We start from the raw sequence: 15,108 nt of genomic DNA, 5'->3' as shown, positions 1-15,108 counted from the left end.
ATACTTAAGTGTTCTTGGCTATTAAATGAAAGGAGTTGATGAGCATAAAATTAAAATTAGTCGTTGTCTAAACTAAGTGAAATCAAATTAATTCTCTTGATATTTATCTCTTAGTGATTTTTATCTCAAGTGTGTGATTTGCTTATCAGTTTTTCTTATTATTTAATTTTGATAACAAAATTCTCTTATTACTTTTCTAAATAAAGTTTAACCTATTTTATTTATAAGTACTATATAATTTTCAACACATACTCTTCGTGAGAACGATACTCTACTCACTAAATATTAAAACTTGACATCGTGCACTTGCGAGAAAAAAAATACGCAACAGTATGACACACTATCCCAATTCCTACTTAAGCATGACTTTGTTATTGGAACATTAGATAAAACATTATTTAATTTTGTTAAAATCAGCACACGCTTCTAGTTCAAATTTATGTTGATGGCATCATTTTTGGGTCAAGCTTTGTGAGAAGTATGCTACATGATGCGGGAACAATTCAAAATGAGTATGATGGAAGAACTAATGTTCTTCCTAGGACTCCAGATCAAGCATCTAGAGTCAGGGATCTTCATAAATCAGATGAAATATACTAAAGATCTACTGAAAAAGTTTGGAATGGAATCGTGCACAGCTGCTACGACCCCAATGAGCTCATTATCTAATCTTGATAAAGATGAAGGGGGAATTTCAGTAGACATTACCATGTATCGAGGGCTGATTGGTTCATTGTTATATCTTACAGATGAAATATACTAAAGATCCTGATATTATGTTTGATGTTGCATATGTGCACGTTTTCAATCTGATCCAAAACAATCTCACTATATTGCAGCTAAAAGGATTTTAAAATATTTGTAAGGGATACAAAATGTCGGACTATGATATCCTAAGGATTCATCATTTAATTTAGTTGGATATACTGATGCTGATTATGCAAGATAAGAAGAGCACCAGTGGCTCATGTCAATTCCTGGGTGATAGACTCATCTCTTGGTTCAGTAAAAAGCAGACTTCCATTGCCACCTCTATTGCAGAAGCTGAATATCTTGCAGCAGCTAGGAAACCGTTGTTCTCAAATCTTATGGATTTAGCAGCAGTTGAAAGACTATGGAATTAATGCTATTGAATCACCAGTTTTCTGTGACAACACAAGTGCTATTGTCATCACTTATAGTCAAGTACTGCACTCCAGAACTAAGCACATAGACATTCGACATCAATTTATACGAGATCGCGTGATGAAAAAGAATATACGTCTAGAACATATGTCTACTGATCAACAAGCTGATGATATATTCACCAAACATCTATTGGAAGATAAGTTTTCTTATTCTTGTAATATGCTAGGAATTTCAGTTGAGTCTGTTTTAAGTCATTTAATTCAATTGGGGTTTTGCAAATTTTATTGTAATACTCAAATCTTTTGGTGAATCATTATCAAAAAGAAAAAGATAATCGATTAGTAAAAAAGAAAATTTTAAGTGGTGTATTCTCCCACTTTATACACACTAAACGATCCAACAATCTAAATTTTGGTTTTATCTATATTATCTATATTATTATATTATTATTATATAAAGATTGAGAGCATTAAAAAAACTACTTTTTGGTGTGGCATGAACACACCAAAATTTTTTTCCTATTTTTCCCTTTACTAATGTAAATTATATATATATTATATATATATATATTATCTACATTTCTCTGGGCCTCTAATTTATTTTTTGGGATATCGAACATACAATATTTTTTGGGATACGCGTACCCAAATTAACATTATTTTTGGTATATCCAATTTTGTATTCACACAAATGGCGGCTCAACTGATCCAACGAGCTATATCTAGGGTTCCAGCACCGTCTCCCGTGGCTGCGGCCATGTTTCTCCGGTCCCATGCATCAAAGGCTCAACCAAATCCGTCAATGGAACCCGGCCTCCCCCCAAAAGCCCCAGATAGGAAGCTATGATCCGGCTGCTCTACCGTGATGGTTGTAAGTTTTGTTTTTTGAGATTTGAATATTTGCTGAATAAAGTTTCCCTTGCTTGCTTATATCTTTGAATTTGTTTTTTGTAGTGCCACGCGACTGATCATGCGCTTTTAAATTTTGTTTTTTGATATGGGATTTGAATTTTCTTATATACATCGAATACAATTTCCCATCTTTTCTTCTTATGTGCTGTCATAATCTTTTTGCAGTCTTTGAATAGAATCTAAAAGATTACTGATAAGTGATATATAACACATATCCCAAATCTGTTTGATTTTCATTCTGTTAGTCTTCTTGTTACGTGCATGGCATAAAATTCATCAATGATTGCTTATTTATGTTTCTGAGATTTTCGGCCTCGGCTTCCTATGATTGAATGTTGATCTGGTCCTAATGTAAATGTGCAGCGACAGAGATCACAGTGATACTGACTCCAGCGACATAGAATCCTACAATGATTCAAAATCTCCTGCAATTTCAGATTATTTTCCAATCATGGGGATTTCGTTGTCAAGATTGCATGAAGTATGAAATTCGTCATTTAGTCCATGTTAATTTTGGATCATATAAACTTTTCCAAGTATGAAAAGAAAAACTAAATTGGAAAAACTAAATTGGAGAAACAAGACTTCTACGCAAATTTCTTGATATCGTATCATTCTTTTGAACCTCATTCAACTCGTGAATTGGATCCGACATATTGGGTGGATTAATTTTCCATGCTAATATACTTTGTTATTAAAAACCGTGTCAAATAATGAATGTCAGAAACTAAACTGTTGTTAACGTTGTTGACAGATGTGTGATTTATGTGAGGAGCCAACTCGTAGACCTGGTGCAGCACTCACATTTATAAATGCGGACAAAATAGTTGAAGTGCGACATAATGCGGAATTAGCTTTGAAATTTTACAATGACATCAAAGTTAGACAAGTTATTTGATGTATTTACATTTTACAGCTCTGGTCATTATTGTTTTTTAATATTCTCTTTTGCAATTTTCCTACTGGTCACAGTTGAAGAATTTCAAGCTTGTGAAGGTTTGCAAGGCCTCATATACTGCATGTACATTTTGTGGGATGATTTTCAGAGCACGAGAAGATGGAAGTGAGGAGTGTCTGTTGGTCCCAGCTGTGGCATTACGAGATAGAAACTATGGAAATTGAAGAATAAATAGACACCAAGATTTACGTGGAAAACCCCCAAAAATTATTAGGGTAAAAACCACGGGCAAGACCAAAAGATTCCACTATAATATTTGGAGAATTACAACCTCTCTCTGTGTTTTCAAAAAGACACTCACTCTTTTATACAGAAAAAAAACCTATCTCACAAATATATATAGAAATAAACAAGGGAGATGAAGAACACTCAAGAATCAGATAAGAGAACTTGAGAATGGGATATTCAGAATGAGGAGGGAAGGGCTCTATTTATAGAGCTCTTCCCCCTGTATAAACGCGTGGAGAATGCAAATTCAAAAGTGAATTTGCATCCAATTCGTCAATGTTGGCACCTCTTACCTTAATCCACGCACTCTAACTTTGCTGACTAATAGACATGCATTTATTGCATGTCCCTTGCCGACAGTTCTCCCACTTGGAGATTTGATTGAGAATCAAACACATCTCCATACATCCTTTCAATCTTGCCATTTCCACTGCTTACGTTCCTGCGAGGCCACTTGAGGATCTACACCACTCAAATTTCTCTGTGCTTACTGGCTTGGTCAGAAAATCAGCTATGTTATCCTTCGTATGGATCTTCAGCATGTCCACACTTCCTTCCTCTACTACTTCTCGTACAAAGTAAAATTGAACTCCAATGTGTTTCGTCCTGGAATGAAAGGCCGGATTCCTTGCAATGTGCAAGGCACTCTGACTGTCACAAAACAGAGGAATCTTTTCTTGTTTGTGTCCAAGCTCCTCCAATAACCTTTTAATCCATATTGCCTCCTTGCAAGCTTGAGTAGCTGCCATGTATTCTGCTTCCGTTGTAGATAACGCCACAACTATTTGCAGTTTTGAAACCCAGCTGACTGCACCTCCTGCAACTATAAACACATAACCAGTAGTTGATTTTCTTTTATCTGGATCACCTACGTAATCTGAATCCACATAGCCCCTGAGTGTAAAATCAGATCCTCCAAAACATAATGCAGCATCCGAGGTACCCTTAATGTATCTAAGGATCCTCTTAACCATGCTCCAATGCTCTTGTCCAGGATTCGCCATATACCGACTGACTGCTCCCACTGCTTGTGCAATGTCTGGTCTAGTACAAATCATAGCGAACATTAAACTTCCCACTGCTGATGCATACGGTACTCGAGACATCTCCATCTTCTCTGCTTCACTGCTAGGACACATCTCAGCAGATAACTTGAAGTTAATAGGAAGAGGGGTTGAAACTGGCTTACTATCTTGCATGTTGAAGCGCTGCAAGACTTTCTTCAAATAATTTTTTTGGAAAAGCCAAATCTTCCTTTTACTTCTGTCTCGGTGAACTTGCATCCCTAGAATCTTGTTTGCTGGTCCCAAGTCCTTCATATCAAATTCCCTAGCCAACTGTGCCTTCAATTCTTGGACCCGATCTTTGTTGGGGCCTGCTACCAACATGTCGTCCACGTACAACAGCAAAATGATATAATCATCATCACCAAACCTCTTGAAATACGTACAAGGGTCTGCACTGAGTCTGTTGTACCCAAGGCTCATGATATAGGAATCAAATCTCTTGTACCAACACCTCGGCGCCTGTTTGAGACCGTACAGAGATTTATTCAACCTGCAAACCAAGTTCTCTTTGCCTTTTTCTGCAAAACCTTCTGGCTGGAGCATATAGATTTCTTCTTTAAGATCGCCATGAAGAAATGCTGTTTTCACATCTAGTTGTTCCAGATGTAGGTCAAACACCGCACACAATGCCAATACTACTCTGACTATTGAAAGTCGAACCACAGGAGAAAATATCTCATTGAAGTCAATACCTTCTTTCTGAGCATACCCTTTAACAACCAATCTCGCACGATACCACTCCACTTGGTTATTGCCATCACGCTTGATCTTATAGACCCATCTGTTACCTATAGCTTTCCTCCCTCGTGGTAGTGTAACAAGATCCCAAGTTTTATTTCTGTCCAATGCTTCCAATTCTTCCTGCATCGCTGTCATCCACAGGGATACATCCGAGCTTTGAGTAGCCTCATGGAAACTCGATGGCTCACCATCCTCTGTTAACAGACAATATGCAATGTTACTTTCAGTGACATAATCTGAAAGCCAACCTGGTGGTCTTCTCTCTCGAGTTGACTGCCTCACTTTGGAAACCTCTGACTCAACTGGTTCTTGTTCCTCGTGCTCTGGTACTGCTTCACAAGAAACTTGATCTTTGTCGGTCTTATTTTCCACCTGAATGATAGTAGTTTCTGAATTCAGTGTGCCTTTGTCTCCCTTCACTTTATCTTCCTCAAAGATAACATCTCTGCTGATGATAAGCTTGTGGACAGTAGGATCCCACAAGCGAAACCCCTTTACTCCATCAGCATAGCCCAAGAAGATGCACTTTCTGGATTTGGAATCCAACTTTGATCTTTCTTGTACATTGTACAACACGTACACCGGACTTCCAAATGTATGTAATCGAGAATAATCAGCTGGCTTGCCAGTCCACACCTCCATCGGAGTCTTCAAATCAATCGCCACTGAAGGAGAACGATTGATGATGTAAGAAGCGGTTTTAACTGCTTCTGCCCAAAATGACTTTGGTAGACCCGCAGTACTCAACATGGCCCTTGTTCTGTCCAACAAAGTTCTGTTCATCCGCTCTGCCACTCCATTCTGTTGAGGCGTGTAAGCCGTCGTGAACTGTCGTTTGATGCCCTCATGCTGACAAAATGCATCAAACTCATCACTGGTATATTCTCCTCCATTGTCAGTCCTTAAACACTTGATTTTCTTATCAGAATCAAGTTCAACTCGCGCTTTGAAAACTTTGAAGATTTCGAAAACATCTGATTTCTTCTTGATTAGATACACCCAACATCTCCTAGAGAAATCATCAATAAACGAGACAAAGTATCTCGCTCCTCCTAGGGACACCACCGGTGCTTGCCAAACATCAGAATGAATCAGCTCCAATATGCCTTTGCTTTTGGCAGTAGACGTGCCAAACTTCAATCTGTGTTGTTTACTGGGTAACACAATACTCACAAAAGGGTAGAGTCACTTTTGTAAGTCCCGGCAACAGCTTCCGTTCTGAGAGAATCTTCATTCCTCGTTCTGACATATGTCCAAGCTTTCTATGCCACAACACTGTTGATTCTTCCCCCGAACCAATTGATGCAACAGCTAGTTCCGCCTCTTTGTTTGTTTTCCCCAATAATACATACAGATTTGCATCAACCTTTTCCGCCTTCATAACCACAAGCGCGCCTTTCACAATCTTCATGATCCCTTTCTCGATATGGGTTTTGCACCCAATATCATCCAATTGCCCCAAAGACAAAAGATTCTTTGTTAGGCCCTTCACATGTCGTACCTCCTGTATGGTGCGAATAGTACCATCAAACATTTTGATTTTAATGGTACCGACCCCAGCGATTTCCAAGGCATGATCGTTTCCCATGAATACAGATCCTCCTGAGACTGGTTCATAGTGGTCGAAACATTCTCTTCTTGACGTCATATGCCACGTCGCTCCTGAATCCATAATCCATGCATCACAAAATTTGTGTCTGCCTTCCGCAACTGTTGCTGCTTCGCTGAATAATATTTCACCACCGCCTGAAGTACTGGCCACATTTCCTTGAGATCCCTTTTCGATTCTCTTCGTACACTCTCTTTTGAAGTGCCCTTTACCGCCACATTTAAAGCAGTAAATATTCTTCTTCTTACTTCTTGACTTGGATCTACCATATCTGTGGCTCCCACTGGAGTCACGCTCCGTCAATCTTCCTCTCGTCATCGGTAAAGCCTCTGCTTGCTTCGACGTTGCCAACCTATCTTCCTTGTTCCTTCGACGACTCTCTTCTCCAAGAACCGCAGTTAAGACATCGTCAAAATTTAAATTATCCGAAAGAACATTGTTGGTAACATTGATGATGAGCTGATCGTATGAATCTGGTAGACTCTGAAGTAGAAGCTCCGCACGTTCTTTTTCCTCTATTTTATGCCCCATAGAGGTTAGCCGGGAAAATAGAGTATTCATTGTGTTAATATGTTCGGTCATCGATGAGGATTCCGCCATCCGAAGAGTATAAAGCTTTCTCTTTAAGAAAATTTTGTTGTGTAGTGACTTGACCTCGTACAATTTTGTCAGAGTATCCCAAATAACTCTTGCGCTTTTTATTTCCGAGATACTTGACAAAACTTCATCCGCTATTGCCAAGTGCAAATTGGCAACAGCATTGTGATTCATCTCATTCCACTTTTGATCGTCCATGACATCCGCCGGTCTATCTCCAATAGCTGCCAAGCAACGCTCCTTTGTTAGAATTGCTTGCACCTTCAATTTCCACAGCAAAAAATTGCTCCCATTGAACTTTTCTATCTCGTATTTTGCCGTCATCTTGACTACAATAATCCTGCCTTATAAAATCTCAAAAAATCTTTTCTGATGTGGAAGATCAGTCACAGCTGCAACCACAGAGCATACTCAGAATTTTAAGAAATTTTATGCCAAGGCTCTGATACCACCTGTTGGTCCCAGCTGTGGCATTACGAGATAGAAACTATGGAAATTGAAGAATAAATAGACACCAAGATTTACGTGGAAAACCCCCAAAAATTATTAGGATAAAAACCACGGGCAAGACCAAAAGATTCCACTATAATATTTGGAGAATTACAACCTCTCTCTGTGTTTTCAAAAAGACACTCACTTTTTTATACAGGAAAAAAACCTATCTCACAAATATATATAGAAATAAACAAGGGAGATGAAGAACACTCAAGAATCAGATAAGAGAACTTGAGAATGGGATATTCAGAATGAGGAGGGAAGGGCTCTATTTATAGAGCTCTTCCCCCTGTATAAACGCGTGGAGAATGCAAATTCAAAAGTGAATTTGCATCCAATTCGTCAATGTTGGCACCTCTTACCTTAATCCACGCACTCTAACTTTGCTGACTAATAAACATGCATTTATTGCATGTCCCTTGCCGACAGTGTCCTCTTTTTCGAGCTGTTGTTTATCAAGTGGGTGGTAGAATTTCAGCATTTTGTGAAATCAAGGTACCATCTTCTTCACTGTCTTGATCTTGTTGATTTTTTATTAGGAAAAATAAGTTTTTTGGTCCATTAACTTTTTCGATGTGGATTTTGGTACGCTAACTTTGCATTTTCAGTGTTTTTTAGTCCAACTGCATACGTGTCAGTTTCTGATTGGTCCACGTTATCATTTTGGACCAATCAGAAGTTAACACGCATGCAGTTAGACAAAAACATTAAAAATGCAAAGTTAGTTTACCAAAACCCATATCGAAAAAGTTAATGGAACAAAAAAATTATTTTTCCTTTTTATTATGTCTTTCCTGAAGTTAATGATGAAGAAGTTATTAAATTTTATAGCATATTCTAAATATGCGATTGTGAACAAGGATCATAGTTGTATCTCCAAAAGTTAAAACGTTATTAGTCTTTCTTCACTGCTTTGATTTCGTTAACTTTTATTATATCTTTTTTGGTGTATAAATGAGGAATAAGTTATGAATTTTCGAGCATAATCTAAACATGTGATTGTCAAAAAGGTTCATAGCTGTATCACCAAAAGTTAAAACATTATTAGTCTTTCTTTAATCTTGGAGTAAGAAGCTTAGGAGATGGTTTTCGTTGTTTTTTTCTAGGATGATGATGATGAAGTCACGCTTCTGCCCGCTGATGAGCATGGGAAAGTTACCCTTTCACATCGTATAATATCTTCCGGAATTATATTTAACGGCTTTCACTTGTAAATTTGGTCACTCGTTGTGCATTTTATTTTGTTGTTTAAGGTGTTCTTAGCTGTAAAGACATCTAATTATGATATTCATTACTATCTCATGTCATGTGTCTATTTGGACGTGATAATCTTAAAACTTTTTGCTATTTTACCAAATTAAGGTAGTGTTTGAGCGAGTTCTTCTTAAAAGAACTTCTTAGCATTTTCGTTAACAAAAAATTAAAATTTTATAAAATTTTGTTAACGAAAAGCTAAGAATTGCTTTTTAAAAGCACTTTGATGGCTTGATATGCTGACAGTAGTGCTACCGGTTCTACTACTTTTGTGATTCCTTATCTCAATGAGGCAATGCTGGATGTTTTGTGAGTATTTATTTCCTCTTTTGTTATTCTTTCTAAAATCATACGATGGTTTCATGCATAATAAAATTTTAAATTTAAATAAAATGATTAACTAAACTAAACTAATCATACTGATTTTTATTAGTTTTTTTCTATTCATTAATTTCTCAATTAAATTTGTCTGGTTGTTTCTTTTGTTTATTAGAAACCAGTCTTCTGGTGCATGTGTTTACGTACTTGTATAGTCTCTTTTTTTTAAACGAATGGTGCATGTGTTTACGTACTTGTATAGTCTTTTTTTTTTAAACGAAAACAAAACAAGCAAAAAAAAATATCAGAAATGAAACATTTTCTTAAACAAACAATCACCAAAACGCAATAAATACATATATCTTACAAAAGTGGATGACATTTTCGTAAATAAAAATATCAAAAGACACAAATCTAAGGCTTTTTGGGATATGTCGTTTTGGAAAAAATAATAGGCTACTTTGATTCAAATTTTAACGTTCAGGGTTTAGGCAAAATTTTATGCCAAGAACGGGCTTTATAGTTAAATTTTCTTTGAGGATTGAATTTATTTCAAGAAATTGTTCAATCAATCCCATGCTAAAAAGAACTATTCGTCCCACTTTGAGGATTAGCTGAACCAAAGCCATTGTTTAAAAAAATTTATAATCATTCTTAGAAGTGTTAGGAGTTTTTTTTTTCTTTCCTAAAACCTTCTGTTATGGAAGGGGGTTAGGGTCCCCTACCCGTTTATTAAAGAAAAAAAAAAATACAGGAGAAGTAGACTTGGTCAAGATTTCTCGAGGAGTTGCACTTACAAACAAAAATCAAGAAAGCAAAGTTATATACATTTTGATCTAACTCTAATATAAGAAAATTCAGCTTTATCCAGTTTGCAGATCAACTTCAACCGCCTCTGGAATGTGAAAGGATGCAGAGCAGCCAACCCAAATTGAAGTCCTATATTAGCCAGTACATCCGCCGCCGCATTAGCGTCCCTGAAGACATGAGATTATTTGCACATTCGAGCCATGAAAAATTTTCTGGATTTGCATGAGGGTATGGCTAAGATCCCAACACGTGGAATCCGCATCAATGATAGCTAAAGCCATCGTAGAATCAACCTCAAGCCAAAGAAGAAACAGATTGTAAAGATTGCCAATCTGTAGCCCCTTCAATATAGCAATCAACTCAGCCCTAGTATTCATTCCTGGACCAATGGAGTCGTGAAAAGCGAGAACCGGGCTGCTTCTTGTTAGAACACGGTCGTTCTTCGGATCGAAAAAGTGATACCCGTTGCAGCGGAAGTTTTAAAATTTTATATGGAACGATTCCATATGGGTATCAAATTCCTACGATTAAAATTGATAACATAAAATTTAAACAATGTAAATTTTACCTTAAAATCTCGAAACGAGATTATGGACACCAACAGATTAAACTGCTCTTGTTGTATATCCCAGGAACTGATGAACGAACGTTTCTTCAATCAGGTCCATGAACAGAAGTTTAATCCCTCTGATAGACTGCACTAGAAATTCTATTAGAAGTTTCTACGAAGAGAAATAACAGATTTGATCTGCTAATTCAGACTGCAAATTCGAAATTTGCAGACTGAAATTCTCGAACACAGTAGGGGAGGGGGGCGGCCTAAAACCCTAAGAGAGGAGGCTCTAGGTTTTCGAAAATTATGCCTCTGTTGTTTTAAATTTCTGTACTGCAATAACTTATTTATAATGTTGGCTGCTAACAGCTTAGGGCCCATTAGTCATAAGTTCAAACCTGACAAGCAAAGTCCGCATGTTCAGAAATTAATATAAAATACATCGTGACTCAGATTGATAAACCAATTTCACCAATGTGTACAGAAATCATTTCTACATCTTTTAAAGTCAAGATAAATTTTTTGAATCCGAATTCAGTGATTTCCAAAAATGTCCATCACTATGTCATTTTAGGAAATCTTACTCCCTCTACTCTTAAATAAGAAGTCCCACTTCTTTATTCACTAAATTTAACTCTTTAAATTTAATTATCTCAACGGGGATTAAAAATCCATTACTTGTGTGACCCTCAATGGTTCAGGTATACAGCTAACCGTGGGCTCACAACTCCTTGTGACTTGGAACAACAATTTCTGATTTACCGAACGAATCATGGTAAGAGCTCCTAGCAACATCGCCCCATGATTCCCTAGGTATCACTGATAGTGCCTGCAAGAACCAATAGATTTTGGTTAGCGTACAGTACGGTCCCTTCATCCATATATCCCGATCGAATAAACAACTATTGGTACATCGAGAGTCGTTCGAGATTCGATAACTATGCAATGCATCTTGAAGATCAAATAGTGACATCGCATGTGCTACTAGGAAACCAAGTAACCTAAAACACATCATGTACTCTGGCCAGAGATTCGTCAAACTAATATCTCCTCAGATTGCATAGGATATCCACACTCGTAAGTGTGCGGTGAATCCTTGACAACAAAGTATCGACTCCTATATGTGTCATAACTGTACCCAATCCCGACATCTGATGACCCTAATAGAGTCGGTAAACGAGTCAAAGCACAGTACTAGCATATAGAGTCTCAATGATGTTTCAAGTAATAAGGACTAATGGTGTACAACCAAAACTGCGGACTATATCCACTCGATAAGTGATAACCACTTGGAAAGTCCGAATAGGGTAGTTCGATCATTCATCATATGAATATCCATTTGCATGCTTTGAACATCTCTATGTTCCATACCAATGAAACGTGGTACTCGGCATCGCAAATGCTAGTCTCAATCTCGAGCGATCCTTATCCTTATTTGTGGACGGCTCAATTGACTAGGAACTGTTTAGAATATACAATGAACATAAGATGTGTTTTATGACAGTGATCTCTCTATATTCACTATCTCATCTTACTTTAGTATATTCAAGGTCTTTATCAAAATAGCAATAGTATATCATTATATAATAATAAGATAAAGTGAACGTCATTTAAAGAACGTATATTATATTAAACAAAGATTGTTTACAAAAAGAGACTCTCAAAGCCCTTAGCCACAAGTTGGCTAGCGGGGCATCAACTCTTTCAATCTCCCACTTGCCCTAAAGCCAACTAGTCATACTACGTAGTCCCATTGCTTTGCGATGTTTGTCAAATAATGGTCCTGGCAAGGGCTTAGTAAGTGGATCAGCGATATTGTCTGCAGAGGCCACTCTCTCAACAGTGATGCCTCATCTTTCCACGATCTCCCGGATGATGTGGTATTTTCTCAGTACGTGTTTGGATCTTTGATGAGACCTTGGTTCCTTTGCCTGAGCAACGGCACCCGTGTTGTCACAGTACACCGGGACTGGACCAACAGCTTCAGGAATAACGTCCAACTCTTGGACGAAATTTCTCATCCAAACGGCCTCTTTAGCAGCAGCTGATGCCGCAATGTATTCTGCCTCAGTGGTGGAATCCGCTGTGGTGTCCTACTTGGAACTCTTCCAAGAGACAGCACCGCCATTGAGCATGAACACAAATCCAGAGGTTGACTTCGAGCCATCCACATCACTTTGGAAGCTAGAGTCGTTATAGCCTTCCAATTTCAGTTCTCTTCCTCCATAAACCATGAATACATTCTTAGTTCTTCTCAAGTACTTAAGAATATCCTTTACGGCTTTCCAATGCATTTGACCGGGATTGGCTTGATATCTACTCGTGACACTCAGAGCAAATGCCACATCCGGTCTAGTAGATATCATCCCATACATGATACTCCCTAGGACTGACGCATATGGTATGTGTGTCATTTTTTCTATCTCTTCGTCAGTCTTGGGACACATAGACTTGGATAGAGAGACTCCATGACACATAGGTAGATGTCCTCTCTTGGACTCATCCATTGAAAACCTTTTCAATATAGTGTCAATGTAGGTAGCTTGAGTAAGTCCTATCATTCTCTTAGATCTATCTCTATAGATCTGTATCCCTAGAATATAGGACGCCTCACCCAAATCCTTTATCGAGAATCTACCTGACAACCATATCTTTGTTGACTGCAACATCCCTACATCATTCCCAATGAGTAGGATGTCATCAACATAAAGTACTAAGAATGTTACCGCATCCTTAACTACTTTCTTGTACACGCATGGTTCCTTCGGGTTCTTGATGAAACCAAAATCCTTTATTGTTTCATCAAATTTCTGGTTCCAACTCTTGATGCCTGTTTGAGACCATAGATCGATCTCTGAAGCTTACATACCTTATGCTCGCTTCCCATGGATGTGAATCCCTCGGGCTGCATCATATAGATCTCTTCCTTAATGTTTCCATTAAGGAATGTAGTCTTCACATCCATTTGTCATATCTCATAGTCATACCATGCAGCAATAGCAATAAGGATTCTTATGGACTTGAACATTGCGACTGGTGAAAAAGTTTCATCATAGTCAACACCTTGTCTTTGAGTGTAACCTTTTGCAACCAATCGTTCCTTATAGGTCAGTACCTTACCATCAGGCCCAAGTTTTCTCTTGTAGATCCATTTACACCCTATTGGAACAATTCCATCGGGAGGATCTACTAAAGACCAAACTTGGTTTGTATGCATCGAATCTATTTCCGACTGCATAGCTTCAAGCCATAAATTCGAATCCGCATCAGAAATTGCTTCCTTGAAGTTTCTTGGATCACATCCAATGTCGGGTTCACTTTGATCCCCTTCAAGAAGAAGACCATATCTAATAGGAGGCCTAGAAGTCCTCTCGGATCTTCTAATAATAGGCGTGTCTTGTGTTGATTCTTGAGGTATAGGATCGTTATTTTGTATCTCGGGTTCTTCTCGAATTTCTTCGAGTTCCATCATCTTACCTTTCTTATCCAATAAGAACTCCTTCTCCAAGAAGGTGGCATTCCTTGAAACAAACACTTTTGTTTCAGTGGGATGATAGAAATAATATCCGATTGAATTTTTCGGATACCCTACAAAATAACATAAGGTGGATCGACTATCCAACTTATCTCCCACCGTCTGCTTTACGTAAGCAGGACATCCCCAAATCCTCAAGTACGAATACTTAGGAGCTTTGACATTCCATAACTCGTATGGTGTTTTGTCCACTGCTTTAGTGTGGACGTTGTTCAACAACAATACCGCCGTTTCAAGAGCATAGCCCCAAAACGAAGGTGGGAGCTCAGTGAAGCTCATCATAGATCGAACCATGTCCAACAAGGTTCGATTGCGACGCTCCGAAACACCATTCAGTTGAGGTGTCATAGGAGGAGTCCACTAAGAGAGAATCCCATTCTCTTTTAGATAATACAAGAACTCGGTACTTAAGTATTCTCCACCTCGATCTGATCGAAGTGTTTTAATACTCTTACCTAGTTTGTTTTCTACTTCAGCCTTGAATTCTTTGAACTTTTCAAATGATTCAGACTTATATTTCATCAAATATAAGTACCCATACCTAGAATAATCATCAGTAAAGGTAATGAAGTAGGTGTGACCAAATTTTGTACCAATACTAAATGGTCCGCAAACATCTGTATGGATCAAATCCAATAGATTTTGACTACGCTCTGGCTTCCCTATGAAAGGAGATTTAGTCATTTTTCCTTTGAGACAGGACTCACAAGTAGGTAGAGAGTTAATATCAGACATATCAAACATGCCCTCTCCCACTAGCTTGTTCATCCTCCTTGAAGAAATATGACCTAGCCTAGCATGCCAAAGGTTTGCTGGGTTTTGACTATCAATTTTCCTTTTATTTGTTATTACCGGTTTATCAACATAATTAATTGGAACGTCTTTTAATTTTAAGTTATATAGA

The 15,108-nt window shown here is 37.9% G+C and overlaps 1 protein-coding gene across 3 annotated transcripts; it reads left to right on the top strand.

Moving 5' to 3' along the window:
* Window positions 1-1,819: 1,819 nt before the first annotated feature.
* Window positions 1,820-8,962, top strand: LOC140891251 (uncharacterized). 3 transcript variants are annotated; one of them, XM_073299647.1, is made up of 6 exons: window positions 1,820-1,998; window positions 2,403-2,520; window positions 2,794-2,919; window positions 3,012-3,111; window positions 8,164-8,229; window positions 8,841-8,962. In XM_073299647.1, the coding sequence occupies exons 2-5, from the start codon at window positions 2,491-2,493 to the stop codon at window positions 8,202-8,204; spliced, it is 297 nt and encodes a 98-aa protein (XP_073155748.1). In that variant the 5' UTR covers window positions 1,820-1,998; window positions 2,403-2,490; the 3' UTR covers window positions 8,205-8,229; window positions 8,841-8,962. The 3 variants fall into 3 exon arrangements, with proteins under 3 accessions (XP_073155748.1, XP_073155747.1, XP_073155746.1); XM_073299646.1 differs by lacking the exons at window positions 8,164-8,229; window positions 8,841-8,962 and having other exon boundaries at window positions 1,820-1,995; window positions 3,012-3,161; XM_073299645.1 differs by lacking the exons at window positions 8,164-8,229; window positions 8,841-8,962 and having other exon boundaries at window positions 3,012-3,161.
* The last annotated feature ends 6,146 nt before the right edge of the window (window positions 8,963-15,108 follow it).

Source organism: Henckelia pumila, chromosome 3 (assembly GCF_033568475.1).
Source record: "Henckelia pumila isolate YLH828 chromosome 3, ASM3356847v2, whole genome shotgun sequence".
NCBI classification, from domain to species: domain Eukaryota; kingdom Viridiplantae; phylum Streptophyta; class Magnoliopsida; order Lamiales; family Gesneriaceae; genus Henckelia; species Henckelia pumila.
Note: the sequence above shows the minus strand (reverse complement) of the source record. Positions and strands in the feature narration are given on the sequence as shown.